Source organism: Vigna umbellata, chromosome 2 (genome assembly GCF_029865625.1).
Source record: "Vigna umbellata cultivar VRB3 chromosome 2, Vumbellata_1.0, whole genome shotgun sequence".
Lineage (NCBI taxonomy): Eukaryota > Viridiplantae > Streptophyta > Magnoliopsida > Fabales > Fabaceae > Vigna > Vigna umbellata.
In genome coordinates, this window is record NC_142166.1 from 33,932,201 (window position 1) to 33,950,470 (window position 18,270).

An 18,270-nucleotide genomic window follows, 5' to 3' on the forward strand; every position below is an offset into this window, starting at 1 on the left:
TATGAGCACCTCACTACATTTAATGAGATCTGCAACACAGTGAAAATCAATGGGGTGCCAGATGAAGCGATCAAACTTAGCTTGTTTCCTTTCTCATTAGGAGGCAATGCTAAGCTTTGGTTAAATTCTTTTCCAGAGGGAAGTTTCACAGAGTGGGAAGTAGTGGTAACCAAGTTTCTAAATAAATACTTCCCACAATCAAAGGTGAACAAAGGCAAGCAAGAGATTTCTTCATTCAGGCAGGGCATGGAAGAATCACTGGGTCATGCATGGGATAGATACAAAAGCTTGCTATGAAAACCACCCACGCATGGATTCGATGAAGTGGAAGTAGTCCTTACCTTCCTTGGAGGTCTTGGTTCACAAACCAAGATGATGCTTGATGCCTCAGTAGGAGGAAACATTAAATGGAAAACTCCAGAGGAAGCAACAGAAATTATTGAAAATATGGCTACTAGTGATAATGAGCTCAACAGTGAAAGAGGAGCTCCTATGCAACAGAAAGGAGTTCTACAATTACAGACACATGATGCCTTGCTAGCACAAAATAAAATTCTAACTCAATAGTTGGAGACTCTTACTAAAACACTTGCACAATTGCCTAAAGAGTTGAAAACTGCTGCACAGGTACAATCTCAGTTGTGTGAATTATGTGGAGGCGACCATATCAATGGTCAATGTGCCTTTCCAGCAGAAGCCGTGGAGGATGTGAATTACATGACCAATCAATACCGTCAAGGGAACTACAATCAAGGGTGGAAACCACACCCAAGCATTGGTCAAGGGCAAACTAGGCAAGCTGGTCAATTTAATAAGCAGCAGCAGCAACCCACCTTATGGCAGCAGATTTCTATGCTTAATGAAAGGTCCATGAGGATGGAAGACACTCTTAATAATTTCATACAGAAAACTGAGTCTACCCAAAAGAGCACTGAAGCTGCTATCAAGAATTTGGAGATTCAGATGGGACAGATCACCAAGCAGGTGGAAGAAAGGCCAAATAGAAATTTTGGGGCTAATACTGAGGTTAACCCCAGAGAAGAATGCAAGGTGGTAGAGAGTGCTAAAAATGAGATAGTTGAGTTAGACAAAGGAGAAACAGAAGAGAAAAGAGAAATAGAGAGCAAAAATACTTCTATTTTTCCAATACATCAATGGAAACAACTGGATTTCACAAAATTATTCAAGATGGTGGATAATGATGCACCTTGGGAGCATATTCTACAACAAATTACGGTTTACACTAAATCTGATGAAGACATCTCTACAAAGAAAAGACGTAGAGATGATGAGGCAAAGAAGTGTAAAATTGTTAAAAAGGAGCCATTCCCTCCAAAAGCAACAGATCCAGGAGGCTTTTCTATCCCTTGTACCATAGGGAAGAAAAGGATTAAAAAAGCTCTTCTTGATTTAGGTTCAAGTGTTAACTTGATACCTTACTCTTTACTGGAGCAAATCGGCGATGTTAATATGAAACCTGTAAAGGTTAATTTAGTAATGGCCGATGGATCTTCAAAGGAACCATGTGGGATTGCAGAGGACATCATAGTTTGTGTTGGAAAACTCTAGTTCTTGGCAGACTTTGTGGTGATGAAGATGGAGACAAAAAAGATACCTATCATTCTTGGAAGATCGTTTATGAAAACGGCCAAAGTTATCATTGATGTAAACGAAGGTATAGTGGTGCTCCAGGACCGAGAGGAGAGAGTTGTTGTAGATGTCTTTAAAGATGAGACGCAAACACAGGAGGAATAAGCTAGTTATAAAGCTGCATTTCAAGATGCACACATGACTAGCCATAAAGATGAAAAGCCCAAGGTTACAGGTAACCATTGTTTGTTGTTTCAGGTGCATAAAGGAGAATAGATTGGAAGAGGAGGACAAGTTCCTGATGACTAGTATAAAGGAAGACCCCAACTTGGTACACCTGTGAGAATCAAAAATAAGTTGTGGGTGGTGAAAGGCTATAAAGAGAAGGAGATGATAGAGATAGAGTCTCCACATTCTAGAAAAATCAAAGCAGTACACTGGAAACAACTGATGAGTTGGTGGGACAAGAACATCAACTATGAAGAAGGAATTTGAACTTTACTGGGTCAAGCTAATGACGTTAAAAGAGAACTTGCTGGGAGGCAACCCAGTGATTTAAAAACTTTTGATTTTGTTTTGTAACTTTTAATTTGTGGACATTATTTGTGTAAATACTTTGTTAGATATAGCATCTACTGAAGGATGCTAGGTGGTTAAGTATCTACTGAAGGATACTAAGTTTGTAACACCTACTGATAGGTGTTGGTGAGAAAATTTTGCACCTACTGATGGGTGTTGGTAAGTTTGTAACACCTACTGATGGGTGTTGGTAAGATTGTAACACCTACTGATGGGTGTTGGTGGATTTTGGGTCAGGCTCGTGACGTTAAACAAGCGCTACCTGGGAGGCAACCCAGTTGATTGAATGTTTCTGTTTGTTCATTTTAGTTGCATAATAGGTTTTGCATAAGTATTCTGAAGATTGAATTGCAAGGAACCAGTGAGGGGCATGTTTAGGAGGCACATAGGTTAAGAAAAGAAGGAGAAGAACACTTCACGAAAGTGCCGCTGAGCGGTACTATCGTAGAGTGGGTTTAGTTTCCCCTTAGCGGGACTCGAGCCCATTAGGGTATTTTTATACCCTAAGCTGCGCATAAGCTTCTATTTTCAGGCTCTTCTCTGCACACTCACTCACACATACCTTTTCCAAGGTTCTCCACATCTTTTCCCTCTTCCCTCTTGAGAAAATCTCTCTTTCACTCACTTGCTCACTAGTTTTGCATCTAAGTTTGGGGTTGGGAGAGAGCATCATTGAAGGGGATGATTTCTTCATTGTGGTACTAATGATTAACAATGTATCTTTTGGTTTTGTGAATTATGTTTGATGCAGGGATGGCCTCCTCATCAGGCAAAGAGAATCAAGACTATAAGATCCAAGAAGAAGGAGGATACAAAGGACAACTCAGATTGAGGAGGAGCTGAGATAGCATTTACTGATGAATGCTATCATGAACTTATGCTTTTGTTGGTTTAAGTGTTCTGAACTTATTTACTTTTGTTTTAGATTAAGGTTGATGTACTCTATTGGAAACCTGGTTTGTTATGATGGTTTGCTATTGACTGTGATTGTGTGATAAGTAATGCTTGATGATGATTATTGATTGATTGATGTTGAGATAGATGTTCACATTAAATGCTTATACAGGTGACCCACAAGCTTTGTGAACAAATGCAGGATATTATGATTGTGATTGTGAGATTAAGCAGGATGTGTATGTCAAATGTGAATGAGCCTATTTGTGAGGTTTTAAGCTCCAGAGTTTTTATTGATTGAATGCTATTACTTTGAAAGCATGAATGATTTTGCCCAGGTTTTCTATGATTGAATCAATTGCTTGTTTTGCATCATATGATCAAGGCCGTTTGTTGGAACCCTTTTTATTGGCCAAATTCATGAAGTTAGCCCACTAAAAGAGAACACTTTGTGTTCTATCCTTTGAACCCTTAGCCTTGAACATAAATTGAAAACCCTTGTTGAAAAGCTTTACCTTGAGTTAAGTAGAAAATCTTTTGTGGTATTGTTAAATGTTCAAGTTTGGGGTTGTTGGGAAAGCATGAAAAAGAAAAAGGAAAAGCATTGAGCTAAAAGTTAAGAATAAGAATGTGAAAAGAAAAGAAAAAGAGAAAGAAAAGAAAAGAAAAAGCAAAGCTCAATGTAAAGACAAGTTGGGAAAAATAAGAATAATTGTGTTGTTATGATTGTCTTAACTCAAGGATTTTATGATCCAGAAAAACCAATTTTCTTGATTAGCCCAGCCACGTTATAAGCCATTGAAAAGTCCTTGTGATGATGCATGCTTGTAAATGTTTTGATTGTGGTTAAATGAAAGGCAAAGTTGATTCATGTGACATTGTGATAGTGGAGTGAATGAGTGATTACCTCTTATACACTTGTGTGTGAGTGAAACACTTTACCTGGTGAGGAAGTATTCCATGAGCACATGAACATCCATGCTTAATTGATTGATCATTCATGAAAAATAGCATTTGTTTGATATTAACTGACTTTGTGAACACTAAAGCATGTGCACATCTTGATTGAAACCTTGGTCAAAAGTTTGATTGAAGTCTTTGCTTATCTTGAAAAGAAATTTTTGAATGAGTGAACCATCATATGAATTGGTAGAAGATTGAGTTACATCTTGTTTGCTTGAGGACAAGCAAAGTTCTAAGTTTGGGGTTGTGATAACAGTTGAAAAACTGTTATTTTCATGCTTGAAATTGATACTAAAAGCAACCTTTAACACTTAGAAACTAGCTTGAAATCATGCTTTTATTCATATTTTCAGAAATAAGAGAGCTGGACAGGTTTATGCTTGATTTCAGTGTTTTTGTGCAGGTTTTAAGGTGAACTTGGTGAAACAAGTGAAGAAGGAGACAGATGAAATCAACAAAGACATCAAAAAGTGCAAAAGGAGAAGCCGCAACTGCCGCTCAACGGCAGTTTACCGCTGAGCGGCACTCAGAAGCTCATGGGGGATCCGCTGAGGGGCAAAATGGCCGTTGAGGGGAAGAAACCAACTCACGCACTTACCGCTGAGCGGTACTTTACCGCTGAGCGGCACACTTATGGGCTTGGGCCTAAATTTTCTGTAATTTTAGAATAGTATATAAGCTTTAGGACGTCCTAGGGTTTGTATCTTTGGTAGAAACGAAGCAAACACTCTCTCTTCCACCCCTTTGAAGGAGGATCTTGGATGCTAAGGCTACCTCTTCACCTTTTTAGGGTTTTATCTTTCATTCTTTCATTATTATTCATCTAGTTTCACCATGAATATGGTGAACTAAACCTTGTATTGTTGTTGGGGAATCAATGTAGTCTTGTGAAACTCTCATATATGGAATTTGTTTTTACATCTTATATTTAAGACCTATGCTTTCTTTCATCATTAGTTAGGGTTTTTCCTCTTTGCTCAATGCTTGCTTTGTTTAACTCATTCAATGCATGATTATTGATTTTGTCGATACGAGAACGTACGGGGAAGTCTAGATCCGGGGAATTTCTCCCAATAGTATATTGGTTGCCGTTAAGCTCCTGCACTAAAAGAACTAATTATTAGGAATGCTAGGAATCGTATGAACTCGTAATTAGGGATAGGCCTTCTTGCAAGGTAATTTAGAGAGTGGCATTAACAATGATGAAAAGAATGTTGAATTCCTAAAGTATATGAGAGTGGATAAGATGAAATTGATAACCCCAACAACATACTCATCCATATATTCCATTGAAGTGTTTGTATTTTGTTTTAGCCATTGATCACATTCATGCATACATGTTTATTTTCTGTTTTGCATATTAAACTTCACTTATTTCGTTCTTAAGTCTTAAATAATCAACAAATCACATAACTAAACTAGGCCGTGAGTCTCAAATTGGAAACCGCAAAACAGGTTAGGGTTTATGTTTGATAATTTTATGACATGTAGTTGTTGTATATGTTATCACTGTTGTTGCTTTATAGGGGGTTTAAGTAGGGGTGAAAAGTTGTCTTGTTTTGATGGTTCATAGTGGTCCCATAGATATTAGTTTAACTTAAATTAGTGGTCCCCGTTTGCATTTGCAGGGTTGGGGTAGGGATGGGTGAAGACATGTTTCAGGTTGTGGTCCATCACGGTGGGACCTTGATCAAAGAAGTCCCCTTTAAGTATATGGGCGGGGAGATAGTTTATTGGGACGTAGATCCCGATAAATGGTGTTATTTTGGAGTATTAGGTTCACTTAAAGATCTGGGTTACATGGAAGTAAAAGAATTATATTACAATATCCAACATGTTTTACATAAGCTTGATGATGATAAAGGAGCTATGAACATGATGAAGGTGGCTAATTATTTGGGGAAAGTGAACCTGTATGTTGTGCATGGGGTGGACGAACCAGCTATTGTAGAAAATGATGACAATGAGATTTTGTACCTATGTGAAGGTCCAGTAGACAGTGGTGAGGGTAGTGACGTTGGAGGAGAAGCACATGTTGAGGGTGACAAGGAGGATGCTGAGAATGAAAATGTCTGGGAGGATGACAAGGAGGATGCAGAAGATGTTGAGGTTGCAGTGGAGGTTGAGAATGAGGACAGAGTTGAGCTTGAAAATGATGGATTAGTGGAAGTGCACATTGAGGATGGAAGGGAGGTTGAAAGTGAATAAGAATTGGAAGTGGACATTGAGGAGGGAGGGGAGGTTCCCAGTGAACAAGAAGTGGAAGTGGACATTGAGGATGGAGGGGAGGTTCATATTGAACAAGAATTGGAAGCGGACATTGAGGATGGAGGGGAGCTTCATACTGAAGAAGAATTGGAAGTGGACGTGGACAGTGATGATGAACCAGGAATGGATGATCTGAGTGGTGATGAATATGTGGATGCAGACAATGATCAAGAAACCCAACAACAATGCAGGGGTTTGTCAGATGATGATTGGGAGTCTGATATGCTTGTAACTCCTGAAAACAGTTCAAGTGAGGAGGATGACTACGAGGATAGAGTATGTATGGGTGGTTTCTCAAAATATGCAAAACAGAAGTCCATGGCAGATTACAAGTGGCAAGTGGGCACCATTTTCAGTGGGAAGGAAGAGTTTAAGGATGCTATTAGAAGGTATGTTGTTCATGCTGGGAGGGATCTAAAATTTGTGAAGAATGATAAGCGTAGGGTGAGGGTGCGCTGCATGGGTGGCCAAGGGAAGTGCCCATGGGTAGCTTACTGTGGGTACTTGCCATCACGCAAAATTTGGCAATTAAGGAAGATAATTGATACTCACAGTTGTAGTAGGCAACTTAACATCAAACTAATGAATGCTCAGTGGTTGAGTGAAGAAATAGATAGGTCTTTAGTTGACAATCCTAATTTAAAGGTCAATGATATTCGTACTAAAGCATTAAGAAAATGGAATACAAATGTGTCAATATCCAAGGCACGAAGGGCAAAGTTAATTGCCACAAGACAGCTTGAAGGAGATTTCAAAGAACAGTATAAAAGGATATACGACTATGGACATGAGTTGTTGAGGTGTAACCCAGGTTCAACAGTGCAGATTAAAGTTGACTCTCATAATGGTGACCCAATCTTCTAAAGAATGTATGTTTGTCTGAAAGCTTGTAAAGACAGCTTCAAAAGTTGTAGGCCCATTATATGTTTAGACGGATGGTTTTTGAAAGGTTATTACAAGGGAGAGCTTCTCACTGCTGTTGGTAGGGACCCAAACGATCAAATGCTACCCCTTGCCTATGCAGTAGTAGAAGTGGAGAACAAAGACAGCTGGACATGGTTTTTGCAATTATTAATTGAAGACCTCGGGGGTAGTCAAGTATGTAAGGGGGTGCACGTGGATGTCAGACCAGCAGAAGGTAAATATACACCTTATATTCAATTTTAGTTAATGCTTTATTAAAGGATGTTGTTTTATGACTAAAATTATTTGTGCAGGGGTTGGTCCCAGCTATCCAAGAGCTTCTTCCTGGGGCAGAACAAAGATTCTGTATGAGGCACCTGTATGCAAACTTTAGGAAAAGGTTTGGTGGTCAAATTTTAAAAAGTCTGATGTGGAGTGCTGCCACAAGTACATATCCACAGGCTTGGGAGAGAGAGATGCTGAAAATTAAAGAAGTCAATATTGAAGCATATAAATACCTCATAGGCATTCCCCCGAGGTAACCCATTAGCCATTACATACAATTTACTATCCCTGATGCATTGTAACCCATTTGAGTGTGCAACAGGTTTTGGTCAAGATCTCGCTTCACAAGTCAAGCAATGACTGATACACTAGATAACAACATCAGTGAAGCTTTCAACAGTGTTCTTATTCATTCAAGAGGAAAACCTATTATAACCATGATGGAGGATATCAGAGTTTATCTCATGAAAAGGTGGGCCACCAATAGAACCAAGGTGGCATCTATGGACTTCACAATATGCCCAAAGATAAAGAAGAGACTTGAGAAGGAATGTAATCTGTTAAGATTTTGGGTGCCAAGGTAATATAACTCAATTTATTTTATATACAAGTTATTTATCTACATTGTTGATGTGCTTCATTTGTTTCAGCTGGTCTGCACGAAAGATTTTTGAGGTTAGGCATACTTCATCAGTTGGGAACAAGTTCACACTGGACCTGGAAACAAAGGAGTGTAGCTGCAGAAAGTGGATGATTAGTGCCATTCCATGCTGTCATGCAATTGCAGCAATGAACTTCTCCAACGTTGATCCACAGACTTTTGTCCCCAATGTGTTCACAAGATCCACATATGAAGAGGTGTATGCGTCCATAATTTTTCCACTCAATGGCCACCTACTATGGGAAACCACAAATTTCAATGATGTACTACCACCACTGATCAGGAAGATGCCTGGGAGGCCAAAGAAAAAAAGGAGGTTGGAAGCATGGGAGCTAACTAAAGATCACACTCAAATGCGTGTTGGTGGCCATAGGAAAAAATGTGGTATTTGTCGTCAGATGGGGCACAACAAGAATAACTGCCCTTTAAAGCCCCAGGCAGCAGAAACAACACAACCATCACAACCATCAAGTCCCCAATCATCCCGACCAACAAAATGCAAAGTCAGAAGAAAACATACTTAGATGAAATTGGGTTATTAGATAGTTAAATTACATGGTGGTGTAATATGTACTGTTTGTTACATGGTGGTGTAATAGATACTTAACTTACTTACTGAACTGATTTTATGTATTTCTTTTATGTGTCGTAATGAATGAAACTGGTTTTATGTTTTTATTTTATGTATTTGTTTTATGTGCCATTATTCAGCATCATATGCATTATTGGGGTGACCTTTGTGAACAGTTTTAAAGCAAATGGGGGACTCATTTCAACATTTTTAAAACATCAGGGGACTGATTTCAACATTGTTAAAACATCAGGGGGACTGATTTGAACATTAATCACTGAAATTAACTCATTAAAATAGTCAATACGTAATACATTGAATTGCTTAATTGATCTTACACCTTTCAAAACATAGGATGTTACAATCTAACTAAATCAACCTAAACAGAACCTGAACAAGGCACACCACAATACACACACACAAAGCTACAACTAAGATCTTCATCATTTTCTGCAAGTCCTTCACTGAATTTTCCAGCTGACTTATCCTCCTCACCATTGTGCAATCTTTTTCATCAACTTTCTCTTCAACACACCACTTGAAAAAGTTACACGAGCTGCCAATTGAAGATCCACCCTGTTATTCACCAAGTTAGGGAATCTATCAACAAATGCATCAATTCAAAAAAACTTTAACTCAAAAGGGTATACTTCAAACCTTGTAACGTGGACAACCCCAGAAATTTCTCCCAGCATTCTTCGTAGTTCTCGCCACTTTGGTTACAGCAACATCACCACAGTAACAACTAGGGATTATCCCACCTCCTCTCACACCACAACCATGGGACCACCCAGAAGATCCTTTGCCCCAACTTCTCGAACACGACGAACACCCTTCAGAAGAAGCCATTCGTATCTCAAATTACCAATTTCTCTGCAACTCAAACCCTAACATCTGATTTCTTAACCTCAGTAATATTCTCACATTTACCCTCTCACAGCCACGTATGACCCTCTCACAGCCACGTGTTACCCACACACAGCCACATAGCTAACTTCAGTCCACCCTGTCAGCTGCTCCGTTAAAAACTCAACGCCGTTTCCAAAAAGGACTTGATTGCACACTTTTTACAAAAGTTGGGACCACATTGAACTTCTAAAAAAAGGTAGGACCACATTGAACTTTTGCCCCCTTTCGAGGGACCAAAAGAGGTATTAAACCCATAACTAAACTAGGTCGTGAGTCCTTTGGGAGAACGATACTTGGTCTTACCGAGTTTATTACTTGATACGATTCGGTCACACTTGCCGATTGTTCAACAAGTTTGTGGCGCCGTATTTCGGTGTTCATAAATTTGTCATCAGTCAGTTATCCTTTTATGGGTTTCTTCAAAAGAAGACCGTTACTCAGGTATATTTGACTTTCTTGAGACTAGGTGACTACTCGTATGAACATATGTAATTTCCTATGCTTTGGGAAGAGCATCATTGCTTTCGCAGTTAGAGCTTGTACGACTATGGTAGGACATAAAGCTTTAAGAAACATTCCAGGAACGTCTTCCTATTTCACAACGTCTTTCTTATCCTCGTGTAGTGCTTTTGAGTATATCTTGGTATTCTCAATATCTACACAGATAAAGAGAGAAAAAGTAGAGTAGATAAGGTAAAACACATATATGCATTTAATGATCTATACATTAATAGAGTGTTGAGGCATGTTTGGTAATATAAGTGTTTAGTGCAAGTCTGAGTATTTATTGCTTCTTTCACTAGACACATTTTTGTCAAATGTTGTTTAATCTTTTATACTTGACATGTCATGGTTTTTGTAATAAGCGTTTAATAAGAATGTTATGATGTTATAATTCTCTAAACGATATTTCGTTAAATGTTGTTTGTTAAACTTCAAAACTAGTAATGCTAGATAGTATATTATTTTTAGACGATCTTGTCTTAAAACCTATACCGACATCAAAGGTTGGAATTGAATTGCAAGTATTGCAAACCTTCATCGCCTGGTCGAAACATCTCATGAAGATGACACCATAGATTGAATTCGTTACACCACACATTGAATCAGTTTGTATCTCCACTAATATTGTTAATTATGTACTATATAGTATCCTAACTAATGTTATGTTTTGTTTTGTGTGTAGCAACATGAAACAGAGTTGCATGCACAAAAACATTTGGAGGATCCACTAGCCATGTTGACAAAGGTTGTTGCAATCATGGGGATAGAGCCAATAGCGATTTCTTGGGATGCCTCGCAAAAATAACAAACTTTCATTGCTCGTATATAAATCTAATTTGATGGAGATTTTAACAGGCAATAAAGAGTTAAACATATTTATTCTAATGTTATGGATGATGTAAGTTAACTTTTAAAGTCATTTTTATTCATTACTTCATTAGATATTTGATGTGTTTTTAATATAAAATTTAGGTACTTGTATGGTTTATGTTTGGAAGAGCGAAAGGATGACACATATGGGTTTATAGGCCCTCAACTCATGACCCCAATGGGTAAGCAAAAACAAAAATTTAGATTACTAATTCCATATGTAATGCAGCTATAACAACAAGTTTACATTGCTCCATATATAGATAAGTAAGTTTATCTTTATTTAATAACTTATAGTTTTGTCATGATACATGTTTTAACTAATTTTCAATGCAATCGTCATTAACAGCTTCTAGTTTTGCAGTATCAGTATCAGATCATTCTCTTGTATGGTTTTTCTTATTGCATAAACAATCTCCCCCTCACTTAAAAAGTATAGTAGACACGTAAGTCTATTTTAAGAAAGTCCTACTACCTACTACTACATACCTTCAATATATAATTGAATGATATCTTAGTGCCTTTAATGGACATAATATATGGAGTGGTAGATCAACTATCACAACTCAAAAGGTCACATGGATTTCTATCAAGGTATTTATAATACATCATTGACTTACTTTTTGTATTATCATTTAGTTTATCTAAATGGTTTTATTATGCGTGTAGTGTAATAAACAAACAATTTGGGAGCTATGAGTGTGGCTATTATGTCATGTAGTGGATGAAAACTATTGTGCAAGCCTGCTATCGAAGTAATTGGGATGAAGTAAGATGTTATAATCCATTTTATATTAACTTTATTTTCAAATTCAATTAATATGTCCTAAATCTAACTTCCATTTACTTTTGCTGAATTTTAACGATGTCTAGTCGTTTGATCAAAGAGCTTTAGAATATGTTTAACATGCATGGGCAAAGTACTTTATTATCAATGATAAGAGTATAGGGTGTTATAGTATTAATGTATATTTTTTGAACTGTCTAAGTTGTTGTATGTAAACTTTTTATAACAGGTTTTTTTGTAGACAAAATTGCAAATATTATTATTAAAAAAAGTAGTAATTTTAATGAGGGTTGCTACCAAAATCGTCATTGTAAAAGATTTTTTATTTTTTTTAAATTTTTTAGTAGGTTTATGACGATGATTATGACCAAACTGTTGTTATAAACCATTTCATTATTATTTTTTCTTTTTGATTAAATTTGACAATGGTGTTGACATCGTTATTTAAAACTTTTAACGACAGTTGAATGAAACCGTCGTTGTATTTTTCACCACATTTAACGACGACTATATGCAATCGTCGTTGTTTTAGCGTAACTTTTAACAACAACCAATTCCACAATGATTATGGAGTCATAGTGAAAGTTATTTTTAACTTTCGTGGACCTTTCTTTGCTTTCACTTTGCAAAACTAAACATCAAATTCTTGTGTATGGAGTCATAGTGAACGTTATTTTTTACTGTCCTGGACCCTTCCTTGCTTTCACATTGCAAAACTAAACATCAAATTATTGCTATTGTAGTTTCTTTGCTCATGGACTACTTCATTAATCTTTGATATGCAATTTCATCGATTGAATCAAGGTATTATTTTGATTTGAAGTAGGAAGTGCTAGTATTGTTGGTGGTGGGTTCTTCGGTGTGGTGATTTAGGCTGGGAGTGGGTGGTTGTTTTAATTTAAGAAGTATTAATCGTTTTTAGATCCAATAAGAAGAATCTGAGTACGCAATCTAGGTAAGGTTCATATATACCGAAATGGGCACTCTGGTTTGAAGCCTCAAATTCGAGAATGACAACCGGATGACTTAATCCAAAAGAGTTGTATACTAGATCTGTCAATACGGGTAAGGATTTTCTAGAAGTGTAGTTACTAGACTGGAAAATCTGGTGTATATTTTTGGATTCCAAATAAGTTAACCGAATTCATCAACTTTAGGTTTGAAAAAAATATTGAAAAGAAAGTGATTACTCTAAAGAAAAAAATGTATCATATAGAATATTTGCCCTTGTCATTTATAAAAATTTTGTTGATGAAAAAAAGAAAATAATAGAATGCAAGAAGAAGCCATCTTACTTTAGGAGTTTTAAAAATACAACAAAGTTATTTTAAAAAAAAATTGAACCTATAACTCTCAAGAAGTTTTCAGTTTATTAACATATTCTTATAATCTAGAAAATATAATATGTTATGGCTATTTTAATTTTGGATAGTTATATAGTTATATTTAAAACTTAGGAATATATGATGTAAAACTTTGAAAACTAAAAAAAAAGAAAATAGTTTTAAAAAACTTAAGGACTTAAATTTTTTAATTTAAAGTACTATCAACTTTAAATCAAATTATTCATTTTTTTTGTTCATTTTTTTTCTTTAGTTTAGAACCCAACTCTTAACCAAAAACAACTTTCATATTCACTTATATATATTGTCACTCTATTTAAACACAAAGTTAACATTGTCAAAATTACATTTAATAAATTATAGGTTAACATTTTATTAAATTTACTTATTTATTTTAATTCATTTCACACTTTAATTTGAAGATAAAAAACATAAATTATTGTATTTTTTTAATTTAGTCGTCATATATTCATAGTTTTAATTAGCTAATCATAAAACTACCAACAATTTGCACAATCGGAAGAATTTTTTTATCAAATCATAAAAAGATGAAATCAGTTATTTAATAAATTTCAAAATCAGAGCAGTTAAGTTAAAATTCACAAACAGTCCTTCAACATATTTTAATTGTATTATACAATTATAAACCTCACCTTTCGTAAAATTCTTGACTTTTTCTATGACTTATTTTAAAACTCACGTTTAAGAGATGACTTTTGAATTTATTGATGATACACAAATATTCACATAACAATACATGGAAATTAATTTAAAAACAAACTTTTAAAAACAAACTTTTAAACATTAGCCTTTTTTTTAATAAATACGGTTCCATATTTAAAAATAATGAGACTAAATTTGAAATTACGTTAAGAGATGACACATAATAAAGAGATTTTCAGTATAAAATGAATTTAAACTAAATGGTTTATCATGTTATCTTATCTGATTAGCTGTTAATTATTATGGAAGTTTTAGATGAAGAAAAATCCCGGAAGTTAGATCCTATCGCGTAATCATTGAGTAGTCAAACCTCACAAGGAATTAGAAAAACACGCAATAATTAATGGCGTCCGTTTTTCTCGTTTTAAAAAGCGCGAGACGCTGACGTGGAAACAAAGATCCGACGTGGCATCCACGTTACACTCTACAAGCCAAGCTTTACGCAAACCGAATGCCCCATGTGTGCCCGCCTTCGCAATCCATTCACTTTTCGCGTGCCACCTCGTGCGATTCTTCTCACGGTTTCTTCACGTCACACGCACAATCATCCACACTCGCTCTTTGTTACTCCTTTTCCTCACTTACATCTCCACCGTTGATTTCGGCCCAAATCACTCTAAAGTAATCACAACGTGTGGTAGCCAGAATTCAAAAACAGGACCGAGTTTCCAGTCCACAGGCGTCGCGTGTGAGGCTCGTGGAGGAAGCTATCAAGGCACGTTCCCATGCAACCCAACCTCGTGCCAGTTAAAGACCTGTTGAAGTACATCGCGGACCACGCTATTCCCTGCACCCTGGCTTAATCAGCGTAGATTGAATATTGTGTAAGAAAATCATGACAAAAAGCAAAGAATGATTTGTGGAACGGTATAGTAGAATGGATTCGGCCGCAGAGGAACAGAGACAATGTTGGGAAAGAACAGTGGTTGGTGAAAGGGTTATAAGAAAGAGAAATCCGAGTCAGAGTTGAAATCATGTTTGAATCAGTGGCACCTATTTATCCGCCATTGATTTTGGACGCGTCACTCAACTTCCATTATCTCATGGTGCGTTTTGCTTCTTATTAAATCATCTTCTTCTCCCAATCCTACGAATTGGATCATCAATCTTCACACAGACGTAACCCTAAACCAGGAACCTTTTTCGCTTTTTCCCGTTTTCTTCCACGCTTGCTTCCTTCTCCGGCCATCTTCGCTGATGGCGTCGTCTAAGGGCATTGCTTGCGGCGGAAACTTCCACGTCGCAGCTAACTTCGGAATCCAGAGCCGGAGCGGTCTGGCCATCCAGCCACCGTGCTCCGTTGCGATCGGGCGGTCGACGGCGAGGGCGGGTAGGATCTCGGCGCTGATGGCGACAGAACGGGCGAGTGTGACGAACGTGGAGCTTCCCGGGAAGCGGAAGGCAGGAGCCAACGACGCCGTTGAGGGACAGGAGAGGCTGGACAGGTGGATGAAGGAGTCGGTGGTGGATATTGTGAAGAATTTGAGAGAAGCGCCATTGCTGGTGCAGGTTTACCCCAAATTAGGATCGGAGGCGGCCACCACGACGGAGAAGAGGGTGCTGGTGGAGGACTGGCCGGAGGTGAAGCAAAGATGGGAGAAGGGGGAGTCGCCGATGCCGGAGGGGGTGATATTTGTGGAGGAGTTGGAGGCCGATGAGGAGGAGGGCAGCGGAGAGAGGACAACAAGGGCGTGGGGGGTGGTGGTTCAGGGGAAGGGCGTCGGGTGCGGGCCGGTTTGCTATCTGTTAAAGACGTGTCGGGTCGGGTCGGGACCTGGTAATGGAATGGGGATTTGTTCAACCCATTTTTGCTTGGTGAAAGTGAATGAGTTGAGGGAAACGGTGCAGTCGCAGCTGAAGAATTGTTGGCTTTTGCAGAGTCAGTGGAAGTGATGAAATTGAGTGAAAGTGTACATTCGTGTGTTCTTGAATAATTTTTTTGTCACAGTTGATGCAATTCTTATGGCCAATAACTTCGACTGTGATTCTGTACAGAGTGAATACTACCTTTTAGGAAATTTCATCATCAAACTGCCAAATAGCACTTATTATTAGGGTTTTACACCATTTTTATTATTATATGTTCTTCGTTTCATCACCATTAATGAAGGATTTCTTATAAACCAAATAATGTCTTATTTATGTACTTTAACTTCATTATATCATTAATCCCTGATGAATTATTTATGAACTGTGATGGCAAACGTGGTGAATGATGATAGTGATTGTTAAATTAATAATGGTGTCAACTCCAGAAAATGTTATTCGGGTTCACACGCCACCTCACTGTGCATATGTATATTATTTATCACATTTCTATTCCTCTTCTTTTTAAAAAGATACACACTTGCTGATTATGCATCATTGGTAAAAGCTATGTATATTCAAATATTTTTTATATTTCATATATTTTTTCTCTCGTCAAATTAATGTAAAGTGAAGTCTTGGAACCTTGTTCAGATGATGATACTTAATGTACATACCAACCAGGTATGTCCGGTTGTATTCGGGCTGGCTCTATAAACCGTTGGGATACCATGAGTAGGGCTGGACAAAATTAATTAAATTGTATTAAACTTGTATTATAATAAACTAAAAAAAGCTGAACTAATTAATATAATATCCAAACTGTATTGTTTTATGAACTTATATCATTTAACTAATAACTAAACTATACTATCCATTCAAACATAAGCTTACTCTGTTTAAAACGGTAACTAAAATATATATCTAAACTAAACATAAAAGCATAGTCAGTTTCAAAAAGCTGTAAACAAAATATATATGATTACAAACTTTAAATTGTGGAATTGAAGAAAAAATTATTTAAAATACTATTTATTTTATATTTAAAATAATAAAATGGTATATTTAAAGATATTATTTTATATTTAAAATAATAAAATGGTATATTTAAAGATATGTTTTATATTTAAAATAATAAAATAAATAGTATTTAAAAAAGAATATCGACTTTATTTGTCCAATTTATTCACTGTCTTAATTGGTGAATAATTAAGATTATAAAAAAAAATTATTATGAAGCACAATGAACTTTTAACATTTGAATTTAATCACCAACTATATTTGTTAGGTGTATTTACCTATAATTTAAATCCAGATTGAAACTGTACTGTCTTGATTTTTATTAATATTGTGAATATTGTAAACAATTATTTAAGTTCATAACCTTTCAATACTTAACGCATAACAAACAACATTGGAAAACAATTATGCATAGTATGCTTACAAATTTCAGTTTAGTTATTAGTTAACTAATATAAGTTTAGTTTTTAAAAACTAAACTCTTAAATAGTATAGTTTATTAAAAATATAGTTAACTGTAGTATTGTATAGTTCAGTATGTTATGCCCAGTCTTAACCATGAGATTGATTCACGAGTTATAACACTAATAAAGGTTTTGGCATTTGTGATTAAAGATGATATAATGTAGGGTCATACATAATATTTATTTGTATATGTTTATTTTAGAACAAATTATTATGAGTTTTTAAATAAAGTTAGACTAAATTTTTTAAAAAATATATTTAAAATATACATCCGGATAAAAGTTAATAGACAATTAAATAAAAGTTAAAATATAAATTCAATTTAATAGTATCAAAACTTATATTCAAATATAAATGATTTAAAAAGGAATTCTTCTAATGACACTCTAAATACTATGTTTCTTTTTCATATCTTCACTTCAATTACTTAATTCTGGAAACAAATAATACACTAATGAAGCCACCAATAAATGACATAGTGATACTATTAGAAAAATTAGATTAAAACATTAAAAAGAAAATTATTAACATCATCATCAATTATCTCTTCGAGTAGTGTATTAAGTTTTATATTATCTATTTTTAATTTTGAAGAACCTAAAAAAGGAAAATCAATTCATTTGTCATAGTCAATAACTTGAATGAATATAAATATGCAATTTGAAGTTTTAATTACTTTCTATCAATGTCATCAATTACGTTTTCGATCTACGTGTTAATTGTTGAGAAGAGCTTATAAAAACACTAGCAAGAAATATCTTTTATCATTGAAACATCAGAAGAAAAAAAACTAAACTGAGTTTCTCTCCTAATTCTTCTTTCATTTTCCTAATGTTGGTCAACCATTGGAGTATCTGATTTTCCAAGACCATAGTATTTCTAAACTGATTATGAGTTTCCAAACATGTTTCCACTTTGCGTCTCTGCAGAAGTTGGAGTTAATATTGGTTGATGATCTAAAAGTACTCCATTTGAATAAAAGGATAATATGAATAGAAGCATAACTAATTTGATCAAAAGAGTAAGAAAGGAAGGACAAAGCACATTTTACCTTGGTTATTGGAGTCAACAATGGATGTCGATTCTTTTGAATGTGAATTATTGTACACATGATTCAAAGGTTGTTCTT

At 35.8% G+C, this 18,270-nt stretch overlaps 2 protein-coding genes across 2 annotated transcripts; one reads left to right on the forward strand and one right to left on the reverse strand.

Moving 5' to 3' along the window:
• Window positions 1–9,083: 9,083 nt before the first annotated feature.
• Window positions 9,084–9,563, reverse strand: LOC148203848 (uncharacterized). The gene is made up of 2 exons (XM_088107554.1): window positions 9,372–9,563; window positions 9,084–9,290 (listed from the first exon to the last, which is right to left on the reverse strand). Exons 1-2 carry the CDS (start codon window positions 9,561–9,563, stop codon window positions 9,084–9,086), a joined length of 399 nt encoding a protein of 132 aa, XP_087963680.1.
• Window positions 9,564–14,817: 5,254 nt separating this feature from the next.
• Window positions 14,818–15,929, forward strand: LOC124833636 (uncharacterized). Its single transcript, XM_047308162.2, has one exon. The coding sequence runs from the start codon at window positions 15,048–15,050 to the stop codon at window positions 15,741–15,743; it is 696 nt and encodes a 231-aa protein (XP_047164118.1). The 5' UTR covers window positions 14,818–15,047; the 3' UTR covers window positions 15,744–15,929.
• Window positions 15,930–18,270: the final 2,341 nt, after the last annotated feature.